The 26299-nt window shown below is 44.0% G+C and overlaps 1 protein-coding gene across 1 annotated transcript in view; it reads right to left on the minus strand.

The window, feature by feature from the left end:
* Nucleotides 1–51: 51 nt before the first annotated feature.
* LOC142001658 (beta-galactosidase-1-like protein 2) overlaps nt 52–26299 on the minus strand; it is a 44850-nt gene continuing 18602 nt past the window's right edge. The window contains exons 7-19 of the mRNA XM_074977120.1: nt 22228–22309; nt 18498–18562; nt 14184–14268; nt 13394–13531; nt 12502–12582; nt 11802–11908; nt 10617–10763; nt 9794–9865; nt 8789–8867; nt 7503–7590; nt 2916–3030; nt 1135–1251; nt 52–650 (exon numbers count right to left, since the gene is read on the minus strand). Coding sequence (XP_074833221.1) covers nt 564–650; nt 1135–1251; nt 2916–3030; nt 7503–7590; nt 8789–8867; nt 9794–9865; nt 10617–10763; nt 11802–11908; nt 12502–12582; nt 13394–13531; nt 14184–14268; nt 18498–18562; nt 22228–22309 — 1263 coding nt within the window. The 3' untranslated portion in view covers nt 52–563. The remainder of the gene's footprint in view (nt 651–1134; nt 1252–2915; nt 3031–7502; nt 7591–8788; nt 8868–9793; nt 9866–10616; nt 10764–11801; nt 11909–12501; nt 12583–13393; nt 13532–14183; nt 14269–18497; nt 18563–22227; nt 22310–26299) is intronic.

The following is a 26299-nucleotide window of genomic DNA, read 5'->3' on the forward strand; positions in this document are numbered from 1 at the left end:
ACCTGACAGTCCTGGTCTGGTGGAGGCTGATGAAGGAGAAACACAAGTAACTTTAGGAACTGACTTTTTTACCACAAAAAAAGAGAACCTCAGAATATTAAAAATTAACTGTTAACATCCAGTTTGGCTTCCAACAATTGTACAAACAAAGCCCCTTCTCCACCCAGAAAGGCTGTTTCAATTATGCCTGAAAGCTCAGCAGAATGTTCCTCAGCCAGTTGTTCTGTTTCACAGAAATTCTCTCCCCTTTCAATCAAACAGGAGATGCTTACACAGTGGCAGGGCTCAGCTCAGATGGTTCCTTCCCACTCTGTTTTCCTCCTTGCCCTGGACTGTCCATTTCATCACAGCCACCGATCCAAGCTGGAGGCCAGCTGTAGTGTTGCATTTGGAGATGTCCTGGGACAAATGATGGACTCACCTTGCAGTCTACTTTCTAAACTTGTTGCTAGGGAGCAAATCCTTTACCATAGTGTAGTGGAAATTAACACGACAGTCTGTAGGCTGACTGATGCATCCCCACACATGTTCAAGACGAACTCAATGGGGGGCAACTTTCCTGCTCAGTCCACGTAGTGAGTCCTTCCTAGATAAGGTAAATCTACAGATTGTACGATCCGGCCTGCACTGTGTTCTTCAAAAATGATAACCTAGAGAATAAAGAGATTCCAGATGTGGAGAGGGAAATTCTTGAGGAACTTGATGATCAAGGCTAATTTTTGGGGAAGGATGATGGGATGCTCCCATTGAAAAGAATGTGGTCAGTACACCAACCTACTGGCCCCAATGCATACCCAAATACTGGATACATATATTCTACTCAGACTCCCATCACCTGACACTAAGATATCACAGCTGTGAAGAGTGTAACCAGCTCCAAAGTCTGGTGACCTTGCTTTAAGTTATGCTGCCCTTCAAATTCTGTGTGTAATACTGATCCAAAGCCAGTGTTCACCAGGGCTACTTTCTTGAACTGACAGCCAAGGAACAATGCTGCTTTACTTGAATTCTAACCTAAAAAAGTACTACAGCCCCTGCTTTCTATAGCCAATGTGGTAATGTCAGTTGTAAGGCACTGAGCATTCCTAGCTGTCCTTAGACAGACCTGAGTCAAATTAATAGAGAGCCTCTCACCTCATTGTTTCCAGGTTGCAGCCAAGTTGCTGGGAGGTAGAGTGTTTCCTGAGGGCCAATTTTCCAGTAGCGTCCTAAATTCTTTCCATTGATAAACACAACTCCTTTTTCCCAACCCTACAATAAAGACAGCAGTGTTAGTGAAACAGCTGCTCCCAGTAGCTAAAGAACACTCACAGAACTAACTTGCTGAGACCTAGTGTTCTTTCAGGCCATCTGCTGCTAGCCATCATATTTTAGCTCTTAAAAAAGGTTAGTCAGATTTTAAAAATCCTCATATTCCACTCTAATCCTGCCACTAAAGTACCTTGTTACCTGAGCAGGTCTGTCCCCTGCACCTATCCCAAGACTGATCTGAAAGGGCAGTGACAAAAAACAAATTACTCATTTAGCTCGAAGGTTTGCATCAGGAATTGGAGCCTCGTTGTGCTAGGTGTATTACTACCCTAACTCTCACTCTGTAGTGTACTGATCATCAACACCCCGGACTTTAGTTTCCCATCTATAAAACTGCGATGAAACCTAGACAGTTATTTACCAATAGTAGTAGAGGAAGGCTGGGACACAGCATGGACAGAAACTACTCTTGCCACATGCTAGGTGAGTGTAATCATCACTGGACTACTCTTCCTCTGACTAAACAATTGGCCCTTCCTCAAAGAACTTAGCATTTGAGTAGTTTTACAAACAAATAAATGCTGCCTTGCTCCAGCCCTCATAAGTGTAGCATCCTGAAGGCTTTCCAGTAGTACGTTAAAACATTGTGGCTATCTATTATCTCTATCCTGTCTGGTTCATCCCTTCATCCTCTGTTGATACTGTAGTGCCAACCCAGGTAACGGAGAGTAAGACGGAATTTATTCTGGCTGGGGCATCAACAAAAGAATCATTGCTTGCTTCCAGTGGCAGGACACGTTTTGCCCTCAGTCATGCCTGTGCAGCCACACAAATGATAATTCCTAACCCCATATCACCAAACCAAGCCCTCTGGTTCCAGTCAAATCACTTCTGGTGGCAATGACTTAGCTCTGAAGTTCAAAGTACTACTTCTACATGCAAACACTAAACTCTTTGCTCTTCAAAATGGGCCAAGCTGCAAAAATAGCAAGTTTATGGGGCAAAAAAACCATGTTTCTCAAGGCAAAATGTCCTATCCCTGGGAGCCTTTTTGAGACCATCCCTTCTCATTCCTTGCCCTCTCTTCATGCAACACCTGTTAATCATGCTATAGTGTCCATATGCTTTATCTCATAAACTGCACTGAGATGTGAACATTGGTTCTGTGGAATCACAGACTACACTGGGGGCACAAACAGAAGAGGAAAAAGTTCAAGATTGGAACAATACACACAGCACAAGTAGCGCCACTGCCAAAGACCAGATTCTCCACAGAATCAATCCCTTCTACAGATAGCACTGAGAAGGGAAGCCATTTTCCCTAAGTCTCACATGAATCAGGTACTCACAGTTTGCTTTCATAGACATTAAACTTTTGCCACCATAAAACAAATAGCACTTAACCTATGTAAAGCTGGGCTCATTACTAGCTCAGCCTGGATGCTGTTGGATGGGCAGGTCAGACTCCCCTGCATTTGTCTCAGCAAGGCCTGTGATGGTACAGGCCATGTTTAAATGAAAATGTGGGCTGCTTTACCACAGACCCATGATGCCTCCTATCTGGTGCTTGAGGCAGCCGCTAGGCATGGCGGTGTTGCTGGAACTGTTCTGTCAGAATCTCTTTCCAGCCATATGAAAAGAAGCAGTTGATAACTAAGACGCACCTCGAGTTTCAGGAAAGTGTCCTGAGGAAGATACTGTAGTTGTAGGTTTCCTCGGAAGAATGCAGGACCCATGGCATAATCCGGGATTGTGCTCCAAACATTAAGACCTCGCAAGCTGTGAGGGAAAGACAAGCACAGTTAATAGAAGAAAAGCAACTTCCTGACAGGCACTATTCATGGGTCCATGTTGGACCTAGCATCACTTCAAAGAGGAGCCCCATTTGTTACAGTGAGGTATCTATTCACTTCCCTGTCTGAAATGTGCAGCAGTTGCTGTCCTATGGCACAGACTTGGGCACAAATATTCAGCACGAGGACTTGGCTCTTTATTCAAAGCAGGCACCCCCCTATCACTTTCTTTACTTCCATCTTTGTCCCCTGGATTAATCTAAATCTTTCTGCATCAGCAAGATGAAGGTCTCCAATGTGAATGCAGGGAGAGACAGATGTGCTGTGACTGCTCTCTCTCCTTGCTTCAAACTCACCCATTTCTGATATCTCGGACCACACTGTCTCCTCATGCATTCAAGGTACTGATCTTCAGCAGCAGGGACATGTCTGTTGACATGTCTTCAGTGCTCTTGTAACCCAGTAGCTAATGGCAATTAGCTAATGCAAGTTAAGAACACACACTCGTGCAGCTATGCTGATGGGCTTGTGGCTCTGGAAATCTCTTCCCCATTGTTGTGACCAAGGCAGAGTCACTTTCAGGGTGTACTCAGGGGCTTATATGTGCACGCTGAGTAAGCGGCACAAGAGGTGTTGAGTTTCTTCTAAGGCTTAAGGGTTTACGTCCACTTTGATCCATTTCTGCTGTGTTGTAGAATGTTTGTTTTTTAAAAGGGCTATAAATATGCCCAGAGGCAATTGATACCATGCAAAACACAAGGACCTGTGATCTCATAAACACCTCCCTGGGAAAAAAGTGTTCAGAATTCACTGGTTCAAAGAGAGAAGTCCTGCGGTGAGATTGTACACTCAAAGCTCGTCTATAACCAGAATGTACTGCTTTTCCTTCACCACTGTTATGAGGACCACTAGTCCACAATCCAAATACAGTCAAAGCTGCTTACTTGCAGTATAGTTTACTTCCCTTCCTGGACAAGTAGGGAATAAGGTAGGTCAGTATAAAAAGCATCTTTTTCACATTCAACTTCAGCCCTGGGATTGTACCAGTGTAACTACTGGTAAAAGAATCATACCCTTAATCAAAAGGGGCTTACCAGTACAAAACCAGTGGACAGACCAGAATGCACCTCAGACTTTGGTCTGCACAGGCACCACAAGACTGGGTTTCATGTCTCCACCACAGTGCAGCCTAAGACTGAACACTTCACCAGCTGGCCTCAAGTACTCAAAGACTCCTCGAGAAACTCTCTCCCCCCACCCTCCACACACACAGTTTACAGGGCGTGCAGCAGTCCTTCCTCAATCCCTTGCCATTCTGGTCAAACTTGCCAGTGTGTTTATCTACACTTCTTGACAGACGTGCAGATGCAGTTCAGCAAAGCACTCCAGCATGCTAGATTAGCCCCATAATCACCTCAGGTGCATGTTACAAGCCTCTGTTTTATAACACAACAAGCAAAAACCACCACCTACATGTACTACCGCACAATGCAGTGAAATCAAGAACAAAACACAGAAGAGCACTACACCTTCAGAGTGCGCTACCTGCAGGCTGCATTTCACCTTTTGGGCCCTATGATTCGCCCTACAGAGCTGTTTGGAAGTCTTCTCCAGCATTAAAGCTTTTTTTTTTTTAAAAATTGTACACATAGGCAAGACTGCTGAACAAACTTCAAACTTTACTTTACCTTTATTATTTTCATAGAATGGGAAAATTCTACCAAATCATCAGTTTCAGAAAAGAAACTTCTGAGCCACTAAAAACACAGAGTGAGCATGGAGACAGCTGTGCAACTGTAACTATATGGTGGCTGCAATTCATCAGACTAAAGGCTGTAATATTTTGTATTTATACAGCACCCTTCAACTCAAGCAAATTAGAAATTCCTGACCAGTTGTTTATGTAAAAGTAACATTTATTACCATAATGTGGCCACCAGTAGGGAGAAACACAGCACTTTTAACAATCTGCAGCACACAAGGTCCTTCCCTCCAGTTTTTGAACCAAAATTCCTTTGCTTGAATGTACACTACAGACTTATTTGCTACAGCCTTCCCACCCCCACCTAAGAACTACTCCTCATGTACAGAAGTCAAGTCAAGCTTCCCAGACCTTAGAAGAAGTGGCATGAAAATTTCATGACAACATCCTCTGTTGAGAGTGCTATGGAAACCTAGGCCGCGATTTAGCATTTCGATGCTATACTGAAGAGTGCTCTAGCCACACCTCAAAAAGCTCCCGAGATGAGTGGTAGGGTCCCAGTATTGTGATGGCCAAACGTAAGTACCTGGGGGGAGTTTGGTCAGGACAGTTTGGTGAATGCTCTGCTCTTATGAGAAGCGTTGCAGGATATTTATTGCCCACAAGTAGATTGTGCTGCACTATTAAAGACTGAGCCCAAACATCTCCTCTGTAAGCCCAGTGCCCCCTAAAAATATCCTAGGGTATGGGGTCAGGTGTAAGGGAATGCCACCTATCAAATTAAACATATCACTTCTGTTAGCATTAGATTTTGGTGGGTATCTCCCACCCAAGCATTAACAAAATCCAGTGAATCAGATAAATTCATGGAAGTGGGGTCCATCATGGTTATTAGCCATGATGGGTAAGAATGGGGTCCCTAGCCACTGTTTGTCAGAGCTGGAAATGGTTGACAGGAGAGGGATCATTAGACGATTACCTCCCTGTGGGACATCGGGCATCGACCACTGTTTGAAGATGGGATGCTGGGCTAGATGGACCTTTGGTTTGACCCAGTATGGCTATTCTTATGTAATACTGTTTAACTCATGAGATCAGAAATCACTATCTGAGCCCATATAGAGACATGAAGTCTATTTTGGAATGCATTATGGAAAGGCAGCCTTGATCACATCTGGGGTCAAGTTACTGCGTACACTCAAAGTCTGCATCATTTCTTGTCTTCTGGTACCGTGTTTGGTTGGGGAAGTGATGAAACAGAGTGGAAATGAGGAGCTTAAAAGACACAAAAGCTTATAAAAGCATGCTCTCTCAACAATTCTGATCATCAGCCTTCCCAGATTCAAATGAATTACTGACCTTGTACAAGATGAATTCCATTGCTGAACCAAGCGAGAGACAATCTCATTTCCAATACGGGGTACTTCTGTTTCCTACTGAGAGATTTCTACCTTATTCTGTTTCAGTACTAATGGTCATTGCTAGTAACTGATCATACCGCTTACTAATCTTGCTTTCATGCCTGCCTGGCAGCTAAGTCCCTTTCATGCCTTTGATTGGGAATATGACCCTACAGCACAAAGCAGACAAAGCTCACCCTGTCAAAAAGAGTCCCTTGCAAAACCTTTACTTGGAATATTTAACACTGCCTGTTAGCACTGTCCTTTGAAACTCTCTCTTGCTTTTTTTTTTAAAAGGGGTTTATACTTAGGCCATCAAAATTTACTTTAGGTCAGCATTAGGATACACAAAAACCCATCTACCTTTAAACAATAAATTTAAAATGTGGTTTAATTTGACATACAAGCAAGAAATTGCTGACATTTTAGAGTTTAAGAGGAGGATTACTGCAATAAATTGACTGGAAAGAGTAAACACATGGCTAACATCTACCGGGCAGTATAAGAACACAAATGTGTGTGTCACTAGTCCTGCAGTGTCTACAACTTACAGAGATTCTCTCCTTTGGCTCAAGCATGAAGGATTCACTGCTTTGCTGCAAAAGTATTGGAGTTCTATACCTTCTACACAAAAAGTTCTAAGTGATCACAGCATGCAGCAGAATGACAGCTGTCAAGTCCTAGGTTCTCACAAATGTGTTAACAGTATTGGATGATGCTACTGCTGAAGCAACAAAAACAACAAACTCTCTCTAGATTTTTGGCAGGAATCCCTAAGGTGATCTATGCTCTGTTGCTCTAATGACAGCAGCCTGGCTAGTTACCCTTTGGCGATTATTTAGCTTTAGCATTTCATACCGAACAACACAATTTAAAAACATGAAACAAGGGAAAGCCATCTGGACTAGTAATATACTATTAGGACCTTCCTGAAATTACTCCCCCTCTCTAATCACAGATGAGGGAGTATCCTTCATTGAGGAGTTTAGTAACTCCTAATTTCCCATCCAGACAAAGACTCAAACATTTACAAAATTCAAGAGGGTCTTGACTGGTCACATCTAGACAGGCCCAATCCAACACCTGTTAAAGTCAGTGGGAGTTTTTCTATCCCTTCAATAGGAGTGCTAAATAAAGCTGTAATAATAAGTGTTGTAACCCTTCTGTACAATTTTAGTAGGCATTACTGGGAAGACATTTGCAGTGTGAAGATTCACCAGGTGCTGCCTTTCTGGAACATGTAACCACTAACTAGATTTTGCACCTCAGCCAAATTGCCTGTGCAAACGAATAAGATATCTATGTCCTTCTCATGGACACAAACAATGTAACTAGACATACGTATCTCACACAAACCTTTCTATGAAGCCAGGTTTCATCTCCAGACTGTAAATCTTGAAGTTCCTCAGGGGGGCATTATTCAGGAAGACGTCACCAATTAAACCTACAAGAGCAATGGAGGTAATAAAAAGCAGAGAAGCAACTAAGCTCATGTATCTTCCTATTTCAATAGAAGGAACAGCGGGATGTAGAAAGTAGTCATGCTCTGCAGTGGCATTAGAGCCCATATGGTCCCATTGCTCATCCAGATTGAACAGACAACAATGTCACATTTAGTCCTCTCCCGCCTCTGCTTTAACTCACTAAGCTGGAAACACCCTCCCGGCAGAAAGCATTGTGGGAACACATAGCAGATTGAGTTTTTATTCGGCTGCCCATACACAGACTTTTTTTTTTTTTTTAAAGCAGCAGCTCATTTACATCCCCTCTACTCTGAAGAAAATGCATGTCCAAGTATCACTGATGCCTTGTGCTGGTCCCATGCTTTTCATCCAAGGATCTCAAAGCACCTCACAAACAAATTTAGCTTTATCCTGTGAGGTAGCTGAAATTATTCTTATTTGTGTGTGGGGGAACCTGGCACAGAGTAAAGGTCACACAGGAGGAGTAGGGCAGGGAATGGGAACAGAATCCAACTCTCCTGCTCCCTGTTCAGACCATTAACTTCAAAACAATGGTGGAGTGTGTCAAAGCATTCCAGGGGAATTAGAAACACTTCTTCCATTAAAGCTAACAAAACGTGTGTCTAAATTTACATGGCTGATCTGAATGTTTTGGCTTCCAAGAGGCTTGACTCCCAGTCCACAGCTCTACTGGCACGAATCGTAGAATACTAGAACTGGAAGGGACCTCAAGAGGCCATCAAGTCCAGTCTCCTGCACTCATGGCAGGATCAAGCACCATCAAGATCAGCCATGATAGATGTTCATCTCACCTGCTCTTAAAAATCTCCCATGATGGAGATTCCACAATCTCCCTGGGCAATTTATTTTAGTGTTTAACCACCCTGAAAGTTTGGAAGTTTTTCCTTATGCCAACCCTAAATATCCCTTGCTGCAGCTTAAGCCCATTGCTTCTCAGGCTATCATCAGAAATTACGGAGAATCATTTTTCTCCTTCCTCTTTGTAACACTCTTTTAGGTACTTGAAAACTCAATCCAAAGCCCAGGATTTTAGTATTCGATTTTTAAGATATTCTCAATGTTTGAAGTCCTTGCTAAAAACAGACTCAAAATGAGGCCTTTACCCACATTCTCAGCCCCATGCACCAGCTTGGCAAGAAAGAAACAACATAAAAGTACCTTTCCGCTGCTCATTCAGCAAAAGTCCATAATTGACACGCCCGCAGTTCTCTACCAATAACCTGAGCTTCCTGAAGCCCTGTAACGAATGGAGCAGCCTCCAGTGAATCAGTGCATAGCCAAGTGCCAGGTTGAGCAAAGAGAGAGATCTGCTGGGATCACTCCAGAGGCAGGAGTGGGGAGCTTGTACCAGTAGCTTTGGCAGACGCTTACCAGACTATAAATTACAGGAATTTGATCATGCCACAGCTGCAAGTAACCACATCACTGAGGAACACTCAACCTTCTCATGAAACTGTAATATTTTCCTGTTAAATTTTACATGCTTGAAACAGTATGCAGAGCCATATACAACATGTCCAACACCACATCAGCTTCCAACACACAGCTCTACCCACGAGTCACAAACGCAACTTCCAATGTTCCCTCCCACACACCCAAGTCAAGCCCTTGAAGCCATGCACATCTCATTGACATGCTACTGATACAGCCACTTGGTGCCAAGCTGTTGGATGGCTCTGTGATTGAGGCAAGCATGAGCTCAAACACAAGTGAGATCATTCAACGCATTTCACTGTTGACCTAGGAGAAGTAAAAAGACGAAACGTGCTTTGTGCCTACGAACAAACAGCCTGCATGTCCTCTGTCAGCACAGGCAAGGTCCTCTATAACTTACTATTCCATCTGATGGCTGTCCGCAGTTTGTGGGTGTGGCAGGAAAGGGATTAAATTTAGTGCATCAGCTGCTGCTCTGGAGTGAACGTGTCAACTGGAGTTTTGTCAAGTTTCCCTATCTCAACAGGACAGTTTGGCATTTTAAACCGCTCTCTACTCTGACTCATTTCTGGTTTGAGCATAACAAATGCTCCGTTTCTCAGACGGCTTTAGCGCTGCTTTCAATGAAGCTAGCAGCAGAGACAATTCTGGGCTTTGCATTTTTGGAGGTGGTTTGAGCTGTGCTCTTATTACCCATGAGCCTCTTGTGAGTGATCTCACATTACCCACCTGTCCTTCAGGAAGTGACAGCTCCAAAGTGTTGTAATCAAGGTATCCAATGAACATAGTGTTCACAAAAACCTGCAGGAGAAGGCACAGAAGACAAACACAATTCTTAAGGGTACAGGTGGATTTAGGCCATAATGGCTGAGGAAGCATTGCCCAATTGGAGCCAAGACTCTTGGATTTTATTCCCAACTTTGCCATTGCCTCATTCTGCAATGGTGGGCAAACCAAGGCATTGCTAAAAATGCAGTCAATGATTTCCTACTATTAGCTTCAGAGGATGGGTTTAAGCTGATTTTACTGGAGTTTAAAGCAACTTGGACCTTGAGCCTCGGACTGAGAGAGGATGTAAGTTGGGACTTGGCAATGAATAGCACCAGCGAATCATTTTTCTGCTCAGAGAAACCCTATCACCTTGACAGGTTGCAGAGAGGAGGCAGTGTTAGTCTGTTTCAGCAAAACCAACAAGGAGTCCTGTGGCACTTTAAAGGCTAACCAATTTATTAGGGCATAAGCTTTCGTGGGATACAATTCCCTTCTTCAGCTGCTTAACGTGAAAGAAAGGCCGGGATACAGAAGTGGGAGTGTAACATCGTGCTAATTAAATGAGGGTAGATGTGGCTCTTCTCTTCACAGTTGGAGATGAGTCACAACCACCCTGATTTTCACTTTCAGCATCTGAGGAAGTGAGCTGTATCTCATAAAAGCTTATACCCTAATAAATAAATAAGCTTGGTTTAAAGCTGGCCTTTTTCATATCAACCACCACAGCCAAGCTATTTGCCTTTCCATAGCGCCAGAATCACAGTCGCTCTGTACTTGTTACCTGTGCTCGGTCCCGGACATGGTCCCCGGAATGCAGCTGTCCTCCACCAGAGATGACCGTCTCATAGAGAGTATACCCATAGGCCTGCCCATTGCCATCGTTAATTGGCAGGTTCTCCATGTTAACTGGTAACTCTGACTTAATAGGCTGTGAAGAAGGAACAAGTAACTAGATGGATCCTTTCTAAGCAGACAGGCTGTACATGGACAGCATCATTCAGTCCAATCGCTGCTTTGTCCCACAAACATACATCTACACAAATCCCACAAAAGCTATCTCTTGAAGGGCTCCTGGGGTGCAAAGAACTTCAACCAAGTGGCTAATTTTAATCCCACCACCAACACCCCTGCTAGATGCAAGCCTAAACCTTCCTGAGATATAGATGTTCCATTATGCTCATATCTTCCCTTGACAACCTGCCTCCACTCCCTAAGGTTCTGAAATCTTCTCCCATGCTGCAACTTAAACCCATTACTTTTTGTTTGGTCTTGCTTGAATAATTAGAGTAATTGATCCCTTTTTAGTTCACGTAGGAGGTACTTTTGGTGTAACTGCTAGGGCCAGACACCAAGAATCAGGACTCCTGTACGCTAGTCCCATCTCTCTTACAGAGTGACCTTGTGCTCGCGTTATCAACCCATCCTGTGAACAGGAAAACATCATTAGCTCCATTTTACAATCAAAGGGACTGAGACAGTTCAGAATTTTGAATCATTATCAAGTTCCCAGACAGATGGAGCCACAATGAGTGTGGAGTATTTGTAAATGGAGGGAGTGACAATGGGTGAAGCATCATATTTGCAGAACCAGGCAGCCCCACATCTTCCTTTGAGGTAAATAAATGGGAGTTCCTTAAAGTGTACTGAGCTGAGACCTTCCTCATATGACCTTAAAACACAGTTCTTCTCTCTGTGCTATTTAAGGTCTTGTAGCACTTAGAGACAAATGGCTCTAGCATTCTTGGCCAAAACGTGCCATTCTATTCCTCATTCTTGTGCAGCACATGGTACTCAAATGGGTTGACTTCTTCCACCCCAAAGGTGGCTACCTTTCATTGTGGCTATACATATAAAGTTTGTGCAGCACCTTGAGGTCCTTCAAAATAACATATTTCACAATGCAGTGTGGTTTTTTGCATCATCCCACCCTCTTGGCACATTCTCCACCTCCAAGGGCAGTACCTACCTCTACAATATAGGGCAGCACCTCCCAGATAGAGGCATACTGCAGCAGCTGGACTGTGCCATAGGATGCTTTGCCTGCGATCATAGGAGGGGCAGGCAGAGGCTGCCCTGCAATGCAGAAACATGACTGGTGTTGTATTTCACTTCCCCTAGATGGATGCTACAGAAGGTGACAAGAGATTAGGTGCCTCTCTGGTTCTACTGCTAGACCACAGTTTTGCTTTTGGAAACATCTTTGATGAGCTTTCTTAGTGGATCAGAGCATTACAGCTACCTCAAAGGGAACTCAAGAAAAACTGAAGGCCGGGCCAGGGTTGGTGTATTTATTCAGCGAGAGTCACCTATCAAGCTCCAGAGAGAAGAGAGTGCAAACTGGATCTTTGCAATAGCACCTCCCCAGATTTGCATTTATTTTAAGTTTGCTGGCATGACACATATCCTTTGCACATAGAGATTGTTAAATGCAAACATCCTTCCTGCTGCTGGGAAGCCAGCTGAAAAGCCATTGCTGTAACAAGCTGCTCTACATCCCTAGGCCTCTCACACCTCTGAAAATGCTTCCAGCTAATCAGTGGGACACATCCAGGAGGGGAGCAGCAGGGAGTCAGCAGACACCCTCGGCAGACAATTTTAAAGCTTCTTTTGTATAGCACAGGCCAGTAATTAAGGGATAGAGAAGGGGCTCTGACATTTCTCGTCACCTATGATCTTGGTGAAGAGTTGACGGAGTTTGAAGAATTTGGATGTGTAGTCTCCAGCCTCTGTCAGCACAGCATCATAATCTGGAATACAACCATGCACCTGTTACAGAGCATCAGCAGCTTTAGGAAAATACTCAGAAACAGGCCCATCAATGGCAGGGATAAAGGGGTCAACTGCCCCAGGGTCCAGTGATTCAAAGGGGGTCTGGGGCTCTGGCTGCTGCTGCTTGAGTACTGCGCAGCATGCTCCAGGTGGCTCTCAGGGCACCACTGACAGAAGTCTCAGGTGGTCTTTCCTTAGTTATTAATTAAAAGTGAGAAAGACACTATGGAGCTAGCAGTCCCATTTGATGTTAGCTGTGTGTCTATCTACCCCAGTATCAGAGAAGGAGCCATGTTAGTCTGTATCTTCGTGAACAACAAGAAGTCCTGTGGCACCTGATAGACTAACAGATATTTTGGAGCATAAGCTTTTGTGGGCAAAGACCCGCTTCATCAGATCTTCATCAGATGAAGCAGGTCTTTGCCCACAAAAGCTTATGCTCCAAAATATCTGTTAGTCTATCAGGTGCCACGTGACTTCTTGTTGTTATCTACCCCAGTGGGTTTCTGACTCAATTAATAGAGAAGGGTTCCTCCAAATACTGGAATAGGTCTAGAAAAATTCAGTGTAAAAGGACACCCTCTGTCGCAGTCACACCATCTTCCCAAGTGACAGAGATCAGGGCTTTTCTTCTCTCCTGTTTGGGTGATGGTATAATATTCACACTATGTGCTCAGACACAGTACTTAAATCTTTTAAGAAAGTGAGGAGTGTAGACCTTTTCATCAGCTGCAGCTATGCTCTTGGATTGCAGTGGGCATGCAAGCAAGTCAGTGAATGACAACTCACCGTAACTCGTGACATCTGGCTTGTATTCATCAAAATCTAAAGCACCATTCATGAAGCCAAAGTTGGTGCCTCCATGGAACATGTACAAGTTGATGGATGCTCCTGTTTTGAGGACTTTTGCTACAAAATTCACCATATCTACAGTATAAAGGAAGGAAGATGCCCAAAAAAGATTCCAGGCAACCAGAAACAAGAAGCTAGTGTAACAGAGTGAGGACTGAACCAATATTCCAAGAACTTCAAACTGAACATTTTGTTTACAAGCACCCCACCCCTCTCAAAATGCTTTATGAGCTCCATTCATGCCTGGGGCAACTCCAGTCACTTCCAAGTACCTTACATAAGGCAGAATTTCCACTCAAAATGTTCTAGAGAAATAAATCTTACACGCACTATCCCAGAGAGCCTGCATTCCCAACTCATTGACCTTTGTGGGAATTCTGCCTCAGCAGATGCACTATATTGATAAGACAGCTGCATGAGGACACGTTATTTTAAACGCAACATGTCAAGACCACATTATTTAAGTTTTCGTTATTTCTTAAGATATATCTACCTTGCTTCTTAACGTATGAACAACTGAGCTCCAAAAGCCAAAACAAACAAAAACAAAAATCACAGCAATGTTTGAAATCACTACCAATGTTATAAAAGTACAGCCACTTGCAGAGCTAGGGGGTCTTCAATGAATTAGAAACTTAATGGAGACAGCATTACTGTGTCATTTTTGCTGACATAAATTTATAGAGCAATAAACCCTACATGTGTGATGATAATATATAATGCTTACCATCTGCATCAAAGATATTATGAGGGCCGCCCCAGCTATCAAACCATCCAGTCCAATACTCCATCACCATCTTTGCTTTATTTTGCTGTTGTAAAAGCAAAAAATAGAATTACATGGATGGAGTGGCACAGTGACCCAATGTTCAACCTTGTTTTCCAGAAGTGCATCACTGAAGTGCTGTTGGAAAATTAAAAAAAAAACCAAAAACCTCTTAAATGAGTTTCTTCAAAAGCAGACAGAAAAGATCTAGAATTAAACCCCTGGGCAAGCAAGATGTCGAAACACCTAGAACAGATGGGCAAAGCAGAGCCTGTAGCATACAGAGTCTCCTACAAACACACCACAAGATGGGAAACACAAAGCAATGCAAAACAACGGGTGACACCAAATGGTTTCACATTTCGAGGCTTTGAGCAACTGGAGCAAACAACAAGCCAACTGCCATGATTGAATTCCAGCTAGAAGTTCACATTTATAAACATCTCCTTACTGGCTATGCCAGTGCAGTTTAAGAGTTTGCAGGTGTGCTGCAGCCAGTGCTTGCCAAAGGAGGAACAGCAGACCCTAGCAACTTAATGCCTTTTTAATGCTGCATATGGTGATGGCAGGAAAGCATTACCCTTTGCAGGGATTAGGTCTTCATTAAAATGCAATTTCTTCCCATTTGTCGTGGCTTGACAGCTCCTTTACCTCCCTGTGGAATTCTGCTTGGCGCCATCACACCAGACAGTACCGTGTGTGATCAGATTTGTCAGCACTCCCCCCTCACGACACGTACTTCTAGTCAAGGCAATTTCACCCCGTGTTTGTTGGGAGGGAGTTATGTGACATTGGCTGTGTCTACACGTGCCCCAAACTTCGAAATGGCCATGCAAATGGCCATTTCGAAGTTTACTAATGAAGCGCTGAAATGCATATTCAGCGCTTCATTAGCATGCGGGCGGCAGCCGCGCTTCGAAATTGACGCGCCTTGCCGCCGCGCGGCGCGTCCAGACGGGGCTCCTTTTCGAAAGGATGCCGCCTACTTCGAAGTCCCCTTATTCCCATGAGCTCATTGGAATAAGGGGACTTCGAAGTAGGCGGCATCCTTTCGAAAAGGAGCCCCGTCTGGACGCGCCGCGCGGCGGCAAGGCGCGTCAATTTCGAAGCGCGGCTGCCGCCCGCATGCTAATGAAGCACTGAATATGCATTTCAGCGCTTCATTAGTAAACTTCGAAATGGCCATTTGCATGGCCATTTCGAAGTTTGGGGCACGTGTAGACACAGCCATTATGTGAAAGGGATAAGGAAGTAGAATTAAAGAAAATCACGTGCCATTAGGAGAATACAATGGGAGGTGCTTGAAACATTCATATTGTTCCAGGTTCAGACTAGCTGTTGATATTATACAGTATCAGTCTCCAATAAAACAGTCAAACAAGACGCTGAATCCATGCCATGAGTAAAAGACCATATCAATCACACCTATGAGTCAGACGCCATAAGAACATGCAAAGGGAGCCTCTCAACCCCTAACTAGCATTGCAAAGGGAGTGCTCTTCTCCATGGGTCACTCTGCACCTCGTGATCAGTAGTGATTAGAAGGCTGGTGGAGAACATGCTACTTCTTGCCCCAGTGCCATGGCATGACCAGTTACAGCAGAACCTCTCTAGCCTGTGGGTCCAAGTCACATTAAAATGGCCGGATTTGCCCCACAATGTTTCCAAGAATGTTAGTCCCAATGAGGTTTCCAGCTGGAAATGGGAAAACGAGAGGACTGACAGGCCATGGCCCAAGGACTCAAAGCATTTCTGAAAATCTTTCCAGAACAGCAATTAGGGTAGGAAGGGAAGAATGTGCAAAGAAGAGGCTGTTACCATTTAAAAAATAAAACTTGGTCCCTTTTCACTGCTCTGCCATCTCACAATCAGGATGCAATTTGAGTGACATGCTCATTCAGCAATTCCCCAGCCCTTTCCACTGGTGACAGTGCAGGAGATCTGGCATACTCAGGTGAAATGCTAGACTGGAGTGGCTCCTCTACCAACGAGCAGTGTCAAATAAAACACTACACAAGTTGTGTTGTTGGAGTTGCACAGGTCCCCTGAGATAGGATCCCCCACAAGATGCTCTCCTGAGGTCAGTATATTGGCATATCTGCAAGCTGACTGAATTCCACTGAGTCAAACTGCCTACTGATCACTTTTGGAACTGGATCCCAGACCCTTTTTTTGAATTGCCCGAACCTGCTGTTCAAAGGTATCTAAATAGAGAACCCAGTGTTCAAGCCTGAGTGGCTAAATTTGGGGCCCAGTTCTCAAACCAAGAGGAAGGAACATTTAGGGATACACCTAAATGGCTGGTGGAGCCCTCCAGCTGTGGAATCATGCACCCAAACTTCCCACTGAAGCTGCTGTAACAAGCTGCCATGTTGCATTTGCCTTTTAAAGGGAGACTGACACCTCTGTTACTAAGCACTGGCCCCAAAGCAGGGCTGCAGCATAGTTTGACTGGTAGCTCTTTGGTCTTTCCATGATTAATTACTTCTGAGCAGAGGTTGTTCAGCCTGACCCTGACTCAACTCGCTATGTCATAGACACAAGACTTATTTTTACCCTGATCTCAATGCTGCTGTGACTGTGTGTGAATCAAGCAGCTTGGCAAACAGAAGGAGCCTTCACTCTGTCTTGTGAGTTCACTTGATTTAAGAAACACTTCGTCCACCAAAGGAAAAAAAAGTGATACAAAGGATTTAACTTTAAATTACCCTTAATCCCGCAGATATTTAGTGTGAATCCACAGAGCTTCCCACCAAACACTTGAGGGGATAAGATTTCTGGCTTTCTGAGATAGCTGGGTACAATTAACCTTTGCAGGATGGTAAAGAAGGAATTTCAAGTGAGGAAGAGAACAATGCCCAGGCTCTCTGTGGGTCAGGCAGAACTGCAGGATACTCTTTAAAAGAAACCCACAAGTACCAGGCTATCATCCGTGTGCAGAGAGTCTCCTCAAGCTGCAGGAAAAAAGGTCTCCAACTGCAGGATCCAGGGGGTATCTGCACATGAATACTCAAAGAGAGAGAGAGAGAGAGTGTGGAGAATTGGATTACTGACAAAGAGTGAGGTCCAACTCCCTGCTGCCAAAGTGAAATTATTCTGGCCTCTCTTCAGTGGATCAATAGCTGCTTGTGTCATGGTACAATGGAAACCAGATGGAGGGAAGTCAGACCAGGACCTGGAAATAGGATATCTGCTCACAGATCCCATGGGCTCCAGCAGCAGCAGAATACTTCAGAATGCCATCTTGTTTCCCCACCAGGATGCAAGAGGCACTCATATGGCTATGAAGGACATGCTTGCCAGAAAGGCTGCTGTGGAGTCCTGCCTTCTCCTGCCAAAACTTGTTCACTTTAATTGTTTAATCGATCACTCATTATTAGAAAAAGAATTACCAGACGTTCAAATCTCTTAAACACTAAAAAGGGCAGACAAACACAGACTTCACGCTGCAAATTCAATTTGGGCAAGGGGAATAATTTAATCACCTGCCACTGGTGGCTTTATGATGTAACAAGTCTACCGGGCACATCTCAACATCTTGCTCTTCTACCACACTCATTCCCATCCTGCAGCTGAACAAGCGCCCTGCTATCCAATAATCATATAAGATGGGGAAAAGGGGAGGCTGGCTGTTTACCCAACCCATAGCATTACAAAATCCATTTTGTAAATGGTCTGTACCTTCGTGCAGTGCTGCCCCAGTTTTCCATATTCTTCCTAACCAGGAGGCTGGCTGTGTTCCCTCTGGGTTGCAAGGACTGCAGCCCCACTCTTGAAGCTCTGAGGCTGGAGCTAAGCTTTTAGAGTTCTGAAGATCTGAGCTGCCCAAACCCCCCGTTTTATGATAACCATGAAATTATGATTTGCCCATTACAGGCTATATCAGAACCTTAGATCCAAACATTCCCAATCATTGAGGCATTCAAAATTCAATCTTCTCTCTGTACCATACCAGAACCAGCCTGCGCTGTAGAAGTTGATACAATGGCACACACTCTAACACACTTGCTTCTCCAGAGACAGAGCCCAGGTTGCAAACACTAGCCATGCTTCACAACCAAAGGAGAAAGCAAGTGGTAAGTGTGCCTTGGGGTGCAGCCTGGTTAAGATCCCACCCAGCTTCTACAGAAAACAACAGGAAACTTTCCAGTGACATCAGTGGGAATTGGACCTAAGGCCAGGGGAGCCTGGAGCACCCACCACAAAAGCAAGCTATCGGTGTCACTGTTTTAATGATGAGAACAGGCCAAACCAAAACAAATCTTTTCATCTTACCTGTATTGTGTCCAGATAAACCAGGAGGCTGGAATCCACCTGCTGAAAGTTTACAGTGGCCAAAGCTGTTGAGAAAGAGTCTTCATTAGTGTTGACTGGTAATCAATCCCTCAATCAATTCATATACCATGATGGGACATCAACCCATCACCCATTCAAAGCTTATTCCTGAATCATCGACTCAACATCCTGCAGAACACCTGCGTGATCCTTGAAGGGCTCTGATCCAAGTCCTGACCGACCATGAAGCTTCTCATCTTGTGAATTTCAACAAACAGGGTACAAGCTGCTGGTCACACTTGTAGCTCTGAAAGTTCAGACGCAGCTACAAAAAAGAGGCAACAGCAGCCCCCCTCCTGGGGTATCTCAAGGCTTAATTAGTGCGTGTAAAGCACATGGAGATCCTTGGACGAAAGACACTGGAAATAAGTTATTATTAGCAACTGTATCTGGATGTAATTCTCATCTCCTATGCTTTAGCTGCAGGATATTCTATCCCGAAGGAGGCTTACAGTTTAACAGTTCTGTGGGGGCGGGTGAACAAGAGCAGGGATTGAGAAACCATAATACAAATGAGATGGCTAGATCTCCCCATTCACGTCTACATCTCAGCAGGGAAGCACACCACTATTTTACCGGAAACAAGTCAACAGCTACGTTATGCCTGATACGTGGCACTGCCTAGTCCAGCAGAACAAATGTAGATGGCACTCCAACAAGAATCTATGTTTGGAACAGAACACACAATTGCTCACTAACGCAATATTCATACCACAACCCCGTGGGGTTGAAGACGAACCTTTAACTCTTCTCTTCCCCTTGCCTGACTTTTAAGACACTCGCGTCCAAGAGCTCTGGGATGTAAGGAGCTGTGGTACATATACTAGTAATAAAGAATGATGTTATTTCGTAATTTCAAAGAGAGAGGGCATCAGCTCCAGCCCCTGTTCTGTCAAGCACAGTGACTCAAACAGAATATTCGAAAAAGCCAGAGCCAGAATTGCAGCATTTTTATGCTGATTTGCACAGGTTTCTGTAACAAATGTGCAAACCCTGAATCTTTGGCACAGATGAACAAGGTAATTCCTTTTGCAAGAACAAAACATGAATTTACTACCGGTGACTGTTCTCCATGCAAATCAAGAACACCACTGAAACTTGTGGGAAAACGAAAACCTGAGCCTAAAGCAGGGCACAGCATTGACAGCAGCAGAGTTAGCTTTACACACATCCCACCCCAATTCTCTTCAGACCTGGAGGGACCAGGAGTTTGAATTCTGTGGATCATTCAGCCCTTAGGTTCACTGTCAACACGACTGTGAATGATGCATCAGCTTTTGCTAGCCTAGCCCAATAGTTAATCCTGCTCCAGCCTGTGGGGACAAACTGAAGCCTCTTGGCATTGCCATGGCAGTCTAAGGGGCTCTTGGATCTCCTTTCTTAGCCAACGTTGCTGGCTGATGGATCCATACAGACAAAGAACTACAACTTCCAGTGCTACCCCCGAAGAGCTGCAGCATATACTGCATTCATGAGCACGGAGGGGATGTTTACCACCAGAGGCCTTGCTCCCACCCCAATTCCAATTCTATGGTCAGCAGGGCCCTTTAAGCCACAGAGCAAGGGCTAGAAGAGAACTACAGGACTGGCTACGACACCCTGGGCAGGTGCCCTTTTCGTTATGGATATTCTTCTCTGTGAGATGGGCATTAATGGCAATCATGCATATGCCAACATTTTAAAAGGCAATCAAGCCTCCACTGACCCTCAGGACCATTGCCTCTCCAGCCTCGTGGCAGCAGCTTCTCCTCTCACCTTCCCTTTTATTTCTACAGCAGATTTTATTACCTCCCCTTTCGGGTTTTCACAGCCACCTCACTGCTGCAGCGGCGGCAGCATCACTCGAAGGCCTCGTTATTCTGTGTTCCTGATTACTTGACATGTTGACTCTAATGAGCAGATTGTTATGACATCTAAATGGCAAATTGGTATCAAAGCCCTCTCATCACACAGCCCTCTAGAAAAGACAACTCTGAACAAGAGAGCTCCAAAGCGGTAAACATTCCCAGGGAAGCTGAGTGCTAAAAAAAAAGGGGACTTCCACCCTCCACCGCTTCCAAATACTGAGCTCACTGGCAGAAGGAGAGTGACCCTGTGTGGACAAAGCTGGAAACTGTTGTAGCTGAAAGGAAAACTAGAACCGGCTACACTACATCAGGGTGATATACTTCACAAGCTTTTTGGTTACACCAGGAACTCCTCTGCCCTCTCCCCCTTTTTGTTTGTTTAAAATTTAAAAGCATAAAGGAATGGGAAAAATCTCTTATTTTGTGGTTTCCACACAAGTTCTCTTTGGATTGAACATCAGCAGCACTTGTGACTCTGACTTAAGGGGTACGAACAAAGCCCTGCAACCGGCAAACAGTTACATAGAAGACCAATTACTACTCAGCTGGGTAGCCCTGATGAAGTCAATAGGAATAGTCAAGTGATTACAGGCTAGTTGCAAGATCAGGCCTGGGAAAAGCACCCTCTCAACATGGTTCTGTATACAATGCCATCAAATGCAAAACACAAAGTGGGGCTGATGCACTTGGGTTTCTGTATGGCTAACAGCAGAGGGGTTGCTAAGATAAGGCTTTTAGGTGTTATTTTTAGGGACACTGTAGCTCTTGTTTGGAGGATTTCTTTTTAATTTTTTTTTAAACTATTTCCTTGGATTTACACCACAAAAGTCAACTCATCCCTCCCCACTCCTCTTCTCACCCCAGAAGAGCCATACTCTAGGGACAGGTGCATGAACACCACAGTACCCCAGGGCAAGCTAACCTACCCTTCCACAAACTATTTTCAACACTTCCAGAATGGACAATTTCATTCTTTCATCTTGGCTTTTAATAAGGTCGTCTTACTTTTAACCTGGAGCACAAAATCTTAACAAAAGGTAAATGTACTTTCAATAATTCTTAAGAGTACCCAGTACTTATAGGTACGTGTTTTTAAGGTGTTAAATTGAAATAAAGAGCTAGAGCATTATTATGAGCATCAATCATAATTTCAACATCTTTGCTCAATACCTCTTGGTCTCTGAAGCACTCCAAAGGACATTGCAGATACTCATTGCCAAATAGGACAAGGTAGCTATAAAACAAGAGTTCTCAAACTGGGGTTGAGTTCCCTCAGGAAGTTGTGAGGTTATTACATGGGGGGACCACAAGCTGCCAGCCTTCACTCCCAAACCCAGGTTTGCCTCCATCATTTCTAAGAATGTTAAAAAGTGTTCTAAATTTGTAAGGAGGGACTCACATTCAGACACTTGCTGTGCGAGTACAAAAGTTTGAGAATCGCTGCATAGATGTTTAAAAATTTTTGACACCTCCACATGGACTGGAATGTAATACATAAGTCCTCAGTGCCCTAACAGGTTATACAGCCACGTATGGCACAACCCTCCTGCCACACATATCCAACTAATCACACTGAAAATGAACATGCAACTAAGCTCTTTTGGACTCTCTTTTAGTTCCATATTTGTACGGCACCTAGTACAATGGGTGGGCCTTGACTTGTGTTCCTATGTACCACCAAAACAACAGCAACAACAACAAAAATAAAGATGTACCAAAGTAAATGTATCTCCTTTCATTTGAGGCATCAGTCTTTTCCACCATTACAGACTATAAGTGTAGCTTTAACTTTTCCCCTTGAAAAGTATGGCAGTGCTACATACCTTCTTCCACGTAGCCAGAAGTCAATCCATCCTTGTTGTCAGAAGTCATTAACAGTTCCACAATCCCTCTGTCTAACAGGGCCTAAATGAAAAATAAAATGATGCTGGGACCTGAATTTAACATTTCACCTGAACACTAACGAGATCTGGTTCAGTATCATTCTTCTCCAGGGTGGAGGAAGGAGGGATAGGGAACAAACCTTTTAATCTGAAGCTTCCAAACTACAGGTTGAATCTCTCCTCTCTGGCACTGTCTCGTCCAGCAACATCTGTAATCCAGCATGATTTTAGGCAGCTGGATGACCACTTATCATGGTGTGGCCAAGTCACCTGCTGTTGCATAAAGTTCCCTTGCAGCCATTAGCCCTGGCTCTCAGTGTTTTGTGCTGTTATTTAGCTCTGATTTACCCCTAAATGTCTTCTAAGAGTGAAAGTGTTGGCAATACTGCTAGACAATACTGACATTCAGTAGTCTGGTAAATTCTCTTGTCTGGCATCAGTTAGGTCTTGAGAATGCTGGATGAGAGAAATTCAACCTGTATTTTTGTTCACTCACTGAAAGAAACAAGAGGCGCTTAATATGGGGCCACAGCTCCGAACCTCACAGTAAAGCACTATGCTACTTTCCAGCCAAAATTGGCGAGCTAAACATTAAACCACATCTTATTCCTGTTTCCACTGACGTTGATGGCAAAATCCCCATTCATTTCAATGGGAGCAGGTGCCCACCCTTTCACTTACTGTCATATTTTACAAGAAAAGTGGTGTGTGTGTGTGTGTGTGTGTCCGTCTCTCTACCCAACCCTGCCCTCTACTCTGCCTCCCTTCATTTGTCCCCAAGACTCTTCATTTGACCAGGCCTTCACCCTCCTACTGTCCTCTAAAATTTCAAGGCTACGTATCCCAGGTAGGCAATATTTTGAACATATCTAGTAGTTCTGCTGCTTTCAATTCCAAGGTGAAGGACGGGAAAAAACCCATCATCCTTCCTTCCATTTAACATAAAAACCAGAGTGGGTTAGCAGAATCACCAAATAACGAACACATCTCTCATTCATTTCTGGACATAGGTCAGGGTAAACATGCCAAGGAAAATCCTGAATGGTAAGTGCTGAACGATGACTTTTTTAAGCTCTCCAACATCACACGAGTGTGAGTGAGGGTATTTCAAGACTTGGTTAATCACACTAGATCCTTATTATAGCTTGTATGTTACCTTGCATTGCATTTGTATTAGTAAAGAACAATCCGATAGTACAAGCACAGGCTGGAGAGCCATGAACTCTCTCCCCAATTCCAGTGATCATACTCTCCACCACAACCACATGCCCTTTGCTAAAACACCTATGGCTTGTTCCAGCACCCAGCGAAACCAGCAGGAGACTTTCTATTAACTTTCATAGTTCCTTTGGATCAAAACTCTTTCTGCTTCTCTTTCACCACCTAGTAAAATGGCAATAAATACCCCTCAGTCTGAACCAGGGTTATCTGCAAGGATTCGTTAGCTAATGTCTGTAAAGCACTTTCATGGTGAACATTTACATAATGCACAGTCACACACAGGGAAGTTAATTTCTCAGGTCATAACATTGGATTAATTTAAAGAAATATGTCAGAGATACATCAGTCTGGTTACATTTTCTTTGCCAGTTGCTGTTCATCATTATACTGCATTCACTATCATATTTACTCCTTAATGCACATGTGCATTAGGGCAAAATTCATTTACTCTGGAAATTTTACAATTTCTCTGACTGGAAGTTATTTAATATTCCCAGAGTGCTGCACAAATACTTGGTTTGCATTTACTTATTTATTACTTGGTTGGTTGTTTAAAAAAGAAAAAAAATCAGTAAGGAGCTGAACATTAAAATGCATGACAGGATTTCAAGGTTCTGCAGGAAAGCCAGAATTAGAAACAGAGTCAAAAGGTAGGTACAGGTGCATGTATTCAGATAATCACAGCAGCAAAGTTACTGAATGTGTGCTCATGTACCTTAAGGAAGGTGGCTGCTGATAAAGGCAGTAATGACAAGGACACGGAAGGGTAAAGGCGGCATGTTTGATGGGGAGTAGGATCTTAAGAGGCTTTGTTTTTAATCTACACGTCAATTTTAAGACCACCGCACTGTGTTAACAACACACATAAGATGATCTACAATCACAGACAAGCAAAGGTACTTGAAGTAACCAGCCCATCACAGTGAAAATTCAGAGACCTAGCAAGGAAGAGATTGCTGGAGTCTTAGCTGTCAGTACCTCTGTATCAACACTTTACCACATTCTCATCCAAAGCAAAGAGGGAGAACCCAGGAACACTGATTTCCTAGTCCCTCCTCTCCAGCCACTCAACAATGCAGCCTTAAACATAAAGCGTCACACACAATCCCTGAGCAGAAGGAAAAAGCCTTGCAAGATTGTATTCACCCGCTCATCTGAGGCATGTTATTTGTTTTGACAGGTCAATGAAATTTCAATAGCTTTTTCATCATTATAATGGTAAAGGTGAGCAAGCAGACTTTACACCTGGGCTGGTAAGTGGTAAAGGCTGATCTCAGGGTAATGCAATAATGCCATCCCCATATCAGAGTGACACAGGATGCAAACAACCATTTAGTTACATGCTCACCACTTGACATAAATGGGAGCCTGAACTAGACAGACTTTTTCAAATGGCTCTAACATTCTCTGTTCAGACTAGAAATTAACCTTCTAGCCTGTTAACTAGGGCATGTCATCTTATACTCTCCACGGAGGCAAAGACTGAGTGAACGCAGGAGGAGAATCACTCAAAGAGGATTATGAATCTCGCCATGTGACTCCTTTGGCTGAACACGTGCAGGCTCATTGTGAGGAATAGGATGACCTGAGCCAGAATTAATCCATTTAACTCTCTCACTGGCTTCTACTAGAAGGGGGCTGCCAGGTTAAAGCAGGAGCTGCCAATGCCATAGCAGACAAGCAGGGGATGCAGTGAGTTTATGGTGCAAATATGGACCTGTAAACACAATACTCTACGGAGGGGGGCACTGAGGATAAAATAGCACTGTGCCACCTGTCTGAAACCAATGGATGTGTGAGAGGAGACCAGGGTGGAGAGTCTTCATTGACTTCCCTCCCCAACTCCCAAGATCATAATAGTTTCTTTCAATCTTCCACATTTGCAACACAAGCGTTGGAAAACAGAACATCTCCCCCACAGCACACGCACGTGAAGAGGAAGTAACTTCCCTCTCATATACAGCAGGATTCTTAGGCTCTCACGGGAAGATCACAAGATGACTTTCGGAGCCACAAAGTAGTGCTGGTTAATTATCTGCACTAGCATGGGCAGCGTGTCAGCAGTAGGTGGGCAAATCAATATAGCTCATATCTGATCCACCAGGATACCAGCTCTTTTTCTCCCATTTTAGAAGCTCAGGCTGAGACATGATCTTTGCTTAAGATCAGGGAAGCATTAGTCAAATTAGTCTGCCTGGCTAATGCTGAGCTCCAGCTTATGAGGTTTAGAAGTTTGTGGCTTACAGAAATCTCCTTTCCAGGGAAAGCACTGGATCTCGCATGCCTGAGAACCACCACAGAACTGGTTCTGATCTGGAGAGTGGGAATGAGCACAGCAGGGGACAGCCTTGCCCAGGGCCAAGTAGGTGCTCCTGTGTTTTCTGGGAAGACCTCAAGGAGTGCAACAGTCAGCATACAGATTTCAAGGGGGTAGCTGTGTTAGTTTATACCTGCAAAAACAACGAGAAGTCCTATGGCACCTTATAGACTAACAGATAGTCTATAAGCTGTTAGTTTATAAGGTGCCACAGGACTTCTCGTTGTTTTAGCCAGCAAGCACAGACTCTTGTCTGCAGTGAAGGGCTTAGACAGGACCTCTTTCCTTTTCATAATACAAGGTGGATCAATTCACTTGATACAGAAACGTGGGTATTGGAGATTAGCTGGATCAGACACTGAACCTGGTAAGGTCCTCCAAGGCTGTGCAGGTCTCAGCAGAAGTTTATAGGAGTGCAAGAAAGGAGGAAGCTAAAAACCAGGCTCAGGAGGTGCCTGATGAATGGAAGAGTGG

The sequence above is a fragment of the Carettochelys insculpta genome, chromosome 25 (genome assembly GCF_033958435.1).
Source record: "Carettochelys insculpta isolate YL-2023 chromosome 25, ASM3395843v1, whole genome shotgun sequence".
Taxonomy (NCBI): domain Eukaryota; kingdom Metazoa; phylum Chordata; order Testudines; family Carettochelyidae; genus Carettochelys; species Carettochelys insculpta.